General features: G+C 43.4%; 1 protein-coding gene across 1 annotated transcript in view; it reads right to left on the reverse strand.

The window, feature by feature from the left end:
- The window catches only part of TMPRSS12 (transmembrane serine protease 12), a 38,709-nt gene extending 35,834 nt beyond the window's left edge, over nt 1-2,875 (reverse strand). Inside the window, exons 1-2 of the mRNA XM_065888173.1 lie at nt 2,668-2,875; nt 1,774-1,972 (exon numbers count right to left, since the gene is read on the reverse strand). Coding sequence (XP_065744245.1) covers nt 1,774-1,972; nt 2,668-2,875 — 407 coding nt within the window. The remainder of the gene's footprint in view (nt 1-1,773; nt 1,973-2,667) is intronic.
- Between the last annotated feature and the right edge of the window lie 6,115 nt (nt 2,876-8,990).

Raw genomic sequence — 8,990 nt, forward strand, 5'->3', positions numbered from 1 at the left:
TAGTGGAACTTGTGTCTGAAAAAATGCCTGACTCAATGCATTAAAGCAATAATTATTTCAGACTAGAGAACCCTTTACTTCAATATGTTAAGAAGGATTCATATACAGGACAGAGAATTGAACCACACCTTTAAAATACCTCTTTGAACTCTAAGATTTTATGACAGTATAACAAAGCTATATTATTTGACCAAGGTGGTATATGTAGTAGGTTCTGGAATCTTACTTAAAGCCACTGCACCACAAAGTGTCAGAGGAGGACTAGGATACAGGTCGCCCCTCTCCAAATGCATTGCTCTCCCCACGTGTCAAAGGAACAGACTAGGGCTTCCCTGGTGGCGCAGTGGTTGAGAGTCCACCTGCCGATGCAGGGGACGCGGGTTCGTGCCCCGGTCCGGGAAGATCCCACATGCTACGGAGCGGCTGGGCTCGTGAGCCATGGCCGCCGATCCTGCGCGTCCGGAGCCTGTGCTCCACAACAGGAAAAGCCACAGCAGTGAGAGGCCCGCGTACCGCAAAAAAAAAAAGGAACAGACTAGTAAAGGCACAATATCAGGACTTAATAGGTGAGAAGAGCTTTTTCAAGAATCTTCAAACCATACCAAGCAGGCTTTTCCTTCCTTGGTTTAAGGTTTGAAAGCTGTTGAAAAGCAGTTTTTAAAGACAGCATTTTAGGAAAGAGTTGTAAAACACCCACACCTGAAAGACCAGAATTGATTTCTAACTCTGAAGCTTTTTTCTACATCTTTTTCTATACCCTTGGGTTTATACCTTAATAGCTTCCCATTTTTCTTATCTCTATTCCTCAAGAGGCCAAATTATGAAACTGAAATGCATGTTTTTTAAATGTGGTAAACAGATTAAAAGAGTAAAACCTTAGGAACCCCGTCAGGCCAGTTACCCTCAGTTGAATTTTGAAGTTGTTGTTAGTTTTTCTTAGAGACTTTTCATTCTTCTCCCAGATAGCTCATAAAAATTAGAGACTCAAGAGAGACTGTATGACAGGTACCACGGGTTTCCACAGTATTTATCTTAGAGCTTCATTTTAAATGTTAGGAGGGTCATAAAGTTCTATTACAACTGTGGTAAATCTATTTCTCCAAGACTGACATCATCCATAGACTTAATAAATATTTATTATGTCTCCTATAAAGTAAGCCAACTCCTGTATTAGTACCAGAAATACAAAATAAAACATGTAGTCCTTGTCTTCATGGACTTATCTCACCGTGATCTAATGGTGAGAAGGACAAATACATGATTACAATACAATAATTTTTAAAGCTAAAAGAAATGCTATTTATTATTTAAAGCAAGGTCCAACAAACTACAACCCACAGGCCAAATCTGGCCTGTCTTCTATTTTTATATAGCCCATAAACAAAAAACGTTTTTTACACTTTTGAATGGCTGGGGAAAACCCAAAATGACAAAATGGGATTTTGTTCAGATTTCAGTGTTCATAAATAGTTTTATTGGATCACAGCACACTCATTCAATGATGTATCATCTATGACCACTTTGGTTCTACTGTGACAGAGTTGAGTATGGCCTGCAAAGCCTAAAATATTTACTGTCTTTACAGAAAACGTTTGTTGACCTCTGACTTAAAGGATTTATTTCAACAAATATTCAGTGTACTATTCAGTATAAGGCATTATGGCTACTTGGAAACATATCGTTTAACTGAACATGGCTGAAGTCAAATGGTCCTCTGCCACTTCAAAATATCCCCCAAGAGAATAAAATAAGAGTTCTGTTCTGAATACATACCTATTGTCCTTATTAGTGCAGTGGGCAGCCGTGAGGACCCATCTATTTTTCACTAAGCTTCCCGCACATACATGATAACGATATCTGCCATATTGAATCTGTAGGCTAACTAGCCATGGCCATGCGCCAATTTGAGCTTCTGTGCCCCCTACAATCCGAGACCCCTTGAACGTATTTGCAAGTGGTGCTGTTCCACAATCTAAAAATAAAAATGATATATTATTTGGACTGAACATATTATTATATGTATTACTTTATAATCTTAACACGTTAATATAATATTTGAAATTCCTATTTAAAAAACTCATAAAGCAAGCTGGATACCTAAGCCATGCCCATGTTTTGAAAAAAGATCTTAGAGAGCTAAGACAAACATGCCTTAATTGCTTGCTTACAAATAGAAAGGCATTAAATCAGCACAATTCATCAATTTTAAAACTCTTCTCCTGAGAAGTGTAACAATGAGGTAGGTTTCTCTGGCCAGGTATCACATTTTTCCCTGTGTGAAACGGCCACTAAAAGAGCCTGGGACTGGTCAACCAAGAGCTACAAGTTCTAGTACTTGCCATTTAACTTGTTGGGTTAATTCTTCTTAACTGTAGTATGAAAAAGTCACCTAACAGCCCTTTCATCTTTGAATTCCAATGAATTATTAGTCTGTAAAATGGGAATGACAAAGCCCAGAATGTTTTGAGGCGCATATACAGACACAGAAGTGTATGACATTTTTACTATTAGTACTACTACGACAGTCATTAAAATCGGGCTGCTTGGATCCGTAAATTTTTAGTTAAAGGCAGTTGGAAAAACAGAAAAGGAGGGCCCCAAATTCAAATACTACTTAAGCGGGGAAAAGGCAAGGACGACTGTCCAAAGAGAAGAACGAACAGATACTGCCCTTTCCGTTCAACCCTTCCTCTTCCGGGGCCTGGGGCTCCTTCTGCGTCCTGGGCCTCCCACTCATGGCTTCAGGCCACCTCCGACCTCCGGCCTGTTCCTGCGAGGAGCCGTGCCCACTCCTTTCAGAGAGTGGGTAGTGTTCTGAGCATATGAGAGCGCCCCCCAGAAACAACAGCGCTGCGCTCAAGAGCCCCAGCCCCATGTCGGAACTCCTGGTGGGCAAGATGGCGGCAGGCATTTCCTGCCCGCTCCCCCTGCCCCCTTCCCCCACCCCGCGAGCCTGTGGACCCTCGGCCTGAGCAGCCTGGCAGAGGAGGTGGGCGAGGTGGGAGACGCGGGAGCTGTGCTGCTGGCTAGGTGCAGGGGGCGGGGTGGGGGGCGACGTCACGCAAGCAAAGTAAGCGAGGGGTTTTGATGGGGGCTGAGGCCTGTGAGGCTGCGGAAGTGCCCGGATGAGTCAAGGCCTCAGCTGGTGTTCTAGTTACGCGACCAATGAAATGTCTCGCCCTCAGCCAGGATCTGGGGATTCGCTAACTGGCGAGACCTTCCTGAGCCAGATCTACACACTTAGATGGTACAGTAGGACTGTTGTGGTGAGAGGGGAGCTGCTGGAACCTCTGGAGTGGCTCAGACTTCAAGGCCAGGAAGGCTTCCTGAAGTAAGAGCACCTAAACTGAAGTGGGTAAGCTGGGGATGGGAGACGTAAAGCAGAAGGCAAAGCAGGTGTAGAGGTTGGGATTTGAGACAATGTGGGCGTTGGGGGAGCCCAATTTCTGTAATGCACATTGATCTCATCATTAATTGTTCTGTAGTAGTTTACCTTCGACTGGTCACCTCAGGGTGAGCTGATTAAATCAAATGTAAGGACCTGCAGGGACATCCCTAGTGGTCCAGTGGTTAAGACTCCATGCTTCCACTACAGGGGGCGCGGGTTCAGGCCTCCAAGCGCACCCCCCCACCCCAGAATTTAAGAACCTGCCTGGAAGTTGAGGACAAAGCCTGACTAAAGGTCACTGCACCCACCCCCCCACCCCCCCCACCCACACACACCAGTCCCCAGCCTGAGAGGTACATTATTCCTTGCACCATCAGAACCCCCAAGATGCCCCTTGACATTACAACCACTGTGGGAAAAGAGCACAGATAAGTGGCTCCCGTTAATCGATCCACTGAACAAGTAGGTATTAACCTCATACTACGTACCATACACCAAAATAAGTATCATATCATGGGAGGTGTGTTAAGACCTGGCCCTCTGACCCAGAGAACTTTATAACTTGGCTAGAAGAGAAAATCAGGGGTAATTCACTTGGAGAACAAAGAAGGAAACCATGACACCCAAGCCTAACGTGAATTCAGACACAAGGGATTGGTGTGGGCTGTGGCAGTCTGGGAAGGCTCCCTGCAGGAGGGGAATGTGAGCTGGACCTAGGTAGAGGGGGAAGATCAAGAAGAGGAAGGAGATGTAGTGAAGACAGACTAAGCAAAGGTATGGATATGTATTTGTGTTTCTCCAGAGAAACAGAACCAATAGGATATATAGAGATATATAAGAGGAGATTATTTATGGGAATTGGCTCTCGCAATTATGGAGGCTGAGAAGTCTCATGATATGCCATCTGGAAGCTGGAAAACCAGTGGTATAATTCAGTCCCAAACGAAAGCCCGGAGAACCAGGAGCTCTGATGTGGGAGGGCAGGAAAGATGGATGTCCCAACTCAAGAAGAAAGGAGAAATTGCCCTTTGTGCACCTTTTTGTTCTGTTTGCGCCCTCAGTGGATTGGAGTGAATGATACCCATCCAACACTGGTGACGGCAGATCTTCTTTACTCAGTCTACTAGTTCAAATGGTAATCTCCTTCAGAAACACCCTCACAGACACACCCAGAAATAATATTTTACCAGTGATCTGGGTGTCCCTTACCCCTATCAAGTTGACACATTAAATTAACCACCATAGTAATAAGAATACAATGTGTGTGTATAATTTTAGTTGGTTTTTTTTTTTTTTTTTTTTTTACTGTTTTCTGTTATCTTTCAGAGACTGAAGAGAGAAACCATGCCTTAAAATTTTTGGTCAGGATATATAAGAGAAAAAACTAAGTTAAAGGCTTCTTCCTGGTTTTGTATTTGATTTGATTCTTTTTGGAGTCCAGGATTGTGTATGACCCTTCTTCCCTTTAGCAGAACCATTTACTATGGTTTTGGATATGCAGTAGTAGGCTTGGACCCTGCTTTGTACTTAGGGTATAAGTATGCACAGCATAATGAAGAGAAATTTTTCAGTGTGCAAAGGAGGAGAGAGAGGAAAGAGGCAGGCCGCCCAACAACATGGCAGAAGGCCAGGCCCAAGCCAAAACGGTATCTGTGAGAGTTTCACTGTGGTGGGTTGACCCATGGTTTTTAAGAACAGTGATGTGTAATGTTTGGTTTTAAATTGTTTTATCATTGCTATCTTGAGCTGTGCTAAAGGTTTCCTCAGTTAACCTGACTCCTTCAGTAACAAGGGCACAGTGTGGGCTTGTGGTAGTCTGGGAGGCTGGTCACCTGGTGGGGAATGAAAGTAGGGGTCAGCAAAAGGACAGCGCTGTTCTCATATCATCCTCCTAGGTTGTCATGGTTGGCTGCATTAAATCAAAGGAGCCTATTAGTTGAGCCTTACAGGTGGTAACAAGTGGAAAGAGAACAGAAGCTCCTGGGCTGAGCTGAAATCAGTGGGAGGGAAGCAGGTGGTATTGGATAAACAAGTTGCAGCATGAACTGACCTAACCCAGGGGCAGAACAGGAAACAAGTTGACTCTTCCCCAAATAGTTGAGTGAAAGATGATACTTGAAAGGGGGGAGACACAGTTGGGGTGTGTTTCTGTGGGGGAGGGATGTGATCAGATTGGGTATGGCATTGTAAGCAGGGCAAGATGACTGGTCTTGCTGTGGCAGATAACAGACATTCAACAGATTTCTTTTCCATATCCTAATCAAAAACAGGTGCATGCAGCCAAGTCATGAAAGAGCAATGAAAAATGCAGTGGACCAGTACATGCAAAGGTCCTAGGCCTGAATTTCCTCTGCCTTCTCTAGGTCTTCACTCTTCTCTCCTGGCATTGCTACTTCCTTGCTTTGTGGGATCACTCCAGTCCGCAGACAGATATTCTCTGGTGTGGTAGGCAGCCACCAAGATGGCCTTTAATTAGCCTTGTCTTCTGGTATTCATACCCTTTGTTAGCCCCCTCCCCTAAGTTGGCAACTCTAAGTTGGCTAGATTTAGTGACATGCTTGTAGCAAACAGATGGTGGCAGAGAGGATGGGCTATCCCTTCCAAGACTAGATTATAAAAAGATTGTGACTTGCCTTGAACATTTTCTCTAACTCTCTTGCTCTGAGGGAAGTCGGCTGCCATATTATGAGCTGCCCTATGGCCCGAGTAGCTTACAGTCATAGTCAATCTAACGGCCTACGGAGAAGCAAACCACACCACATGAGTGAGCTAGGAAGCAGGTCTTTCCCAGGTCACACCTTCAGATGAGACCACAGTTCTGGCTAAGATCCTAAATGCAACCTCATGAGAGGCCTGAAGCCAGAGACATCCCCCAAGCCACACTCAAAATTCTTGACCCACAGAAATTGTGAGATAACAAAATTTTGTTGTTTTAAGCTGCTAAGTTTTGGAATAATTTGTTACGTAGCAGTAGATAATGTATCTTGTTTCTCCTATCTTTGAAGGAGGATGAGGGCATTAGTGCTGAGCCTGGGGCCTGGGGTAGGGTGTGGGGGGGATGTAGGATGGTAGGGTTGATTGGGTCTGGAGTTAGGGGAGATTTTATTCTTCTTGGTTGCCCCTTGCTCCACTTGAGTTAGTGCTAGAAATCTTTTTAATAAAAATATTTTATTATATATACTTTACATAATAACAACAAAATAAACTTCTGTGTACCCACCACCTCATTCACTATTTTTGTTTTGTTAAATATTTAATCCTTTTGAAGGAATGTTTATAGTACAGTTTATGTACAGTTTAAAGAATAAAAACAATATAAGGATACCTATTTAAGAAAAAGAACATCATTGTTACTTTGGAAATCCCCCGTGTCCCTGTCCCTGTCCCTTTCCCTTTCCCTTAGGAAAAACCAATATTCTGAATGTTGTACTTAGTTTTCCACTGATTCTCTTTATAAACCTGACTGTACAGTATGGTGGTCACTAGTGACAGGTGACAATTTAAGTTTAAATTTAAATTAAATTAAAATTTAGTTCCTCAGTCATGGTAGCCCTGTAGCTAGTGGTTACCATGTTGGACAGCATGTTTAGTTTTGCATGTTTTTAAACTTTGTATCAGTTGAATCATGCAGTTCATTTTCTTTTGCAGCTAGTTTTGTTTCATTCAGTATTGCGTGCTCAGCATTCATTCATGTGGTTATTTATAACTGTAATTCATTTATTTTTACCATATGCATGGTGTGAATATGCCATGATGTATTTATCTACCTTGGAATCTATTACTGATGAACATTTGAACTGTTTCCAGAGTTTTGCTCTTACGACTGATACTATTATGGATGTGAGCATGAGTTTCTCTGGACTATATACCAGGTTAGGACTGCTGACTCTTACAGAATATACACCATCACCTTCTCTAAATAATGCCACATAGTTTTCTGAAATGTTATAACAACATACTGTCCAACTAGCAGCACGTAAACGTTCCCATTATTTATATTATCATCGATGCTTTTTAATTTTTTACGAATCTTGTTGGTATGAATTGAGAACTCATGGTTTCATTCTGCATTTTCCTGACTTTAAATGAGTTTGAGTATTTGAATATCTTTTCATATATTACCTACTTAGGTCTTTTATGTGTTTATCTTTGTCTTATGCATTTCATTAATGCAGCCACTCATCTTTTACTGTTTCCATAGTTTTGCCTTTTTCAGAATACCGTATAATACATACCTACAGTATGTAGCCTTTTCAGATTGGTTTCTTTTACTTAGTAATATGCATTTAACATTCCTCCATGTCTTTTCTTGTTTTAATATTTATTTTATTTATTTACTTTATTTATTTATTTTTTTGGCTGTGTTGGGTCTTAGTTGCGGCACACGGGGTCTTCGTTGTGGCGCTCGGGCTTCTCTCTAGTTGCGGCGTGGGTATTTTTCTCTCCCTAGTTGTGGCGTGCGGGTTCCAGAGTGCCTGGGCTCTGTAGTTTGCAGCACGTGGGCTCTCTTGTTGAGGCACGTGAGCTCAGTAGTTGTGGTGTGCGGGCTTAGTTGCCCCCCAGCATGTGGGATCTTATTTTTTTTATTATTATTTTTTTTTGCGGTACGTGGGTCTCTCACTGTTGTGGCCTCTCCCATTGTGGAGCACAGGCTCCGGATGCGCAGGCTCAGCGGCCATGGCCCACGGGCCCAGCCGCTCCGCAGCATGTGGGATCTTCCTGGGTCGGGACACGAATTCGTGTCCCCTGCATCGGCAGGCGGACTCTCAACCACTGCGCCACCAGGGAAGCCCAGCATGTGGGATCTTAGTTCCCCGACCAGGGATGGAACCCTGCATTGGAAGGAGCATTCTTTACCACTGGACCACCAGGGAAGTCCCCCTCCATGTCTTTTTATGGCTTAAGAGCTCATTTCTTTTTTGTGATCAATAATATTCCATTATCTGGATATACCACAGTTCATCCATTCACCTATTGAAGCACATCTTGGTTGCTTCCTAGTTTTGGCAGTTATGAATAAATTTGCTGTAAACATCTGTGTGCAGGTTTTTGGGTAAACATAAGTTTTCAGCTCCTTTGGTAAATACCAAACAGTGCAATTGCTGGATCATATGATAAGAGTATGTTTAGGGCTTCCCTGGTGGCGCAGTGGTTGAGAGTCCGCCTGCCGATGCAGGGGACACGGGTTCGTGCCCCGGTCCGGGAAGATCCCACATGCCGCGGAGCGGCTGGGCCCGTAAGCCATGGCCGCTGAGCCTGCGCGTCCGGAGCCTGTGCTCCACAATGGGAGAGCCCACGACAGTGAGAGGCCCGCGTACTGCAAAAAAAAAAAAGAGTATGTTTAGTTTTGTAAGAAATTGCCAAACTGTCTTCCAAAGTGTCTGCACCACTTTTGCATTCCCAGTAGCAATGACTGAGAGTTCCTGTTCATGAGCATTTGGTGTTACAAATGTTTTGGGTTTTGGCTATTCTAATGGGTGTATTAGTGGTATCTCATTGTTTTAATTTGCATCTCCCTGATGACACGATGTGGATCATCTTTTCACATGTTTATTTGCCATCTATATATCTTATTGATGAGATGTCTATTAAGGTCTTTGGT

The sequence above is a fragment of the Phocoena phocoena genome, chromosome 11 (assembly GCF_963924675.1).
Source record: "Phocoena phocoena chromosome 11, mPhoPho1.1, whole genome shotgun sequence".
In the NCBI taxonomy this organism is placed as follows: domain Eukaryota; kingdom Metazoa; phylum Chordata; class Mammalia; order Artiodactyla; family Phocoenidae; genus Phocoena; species Phocoena phocoena.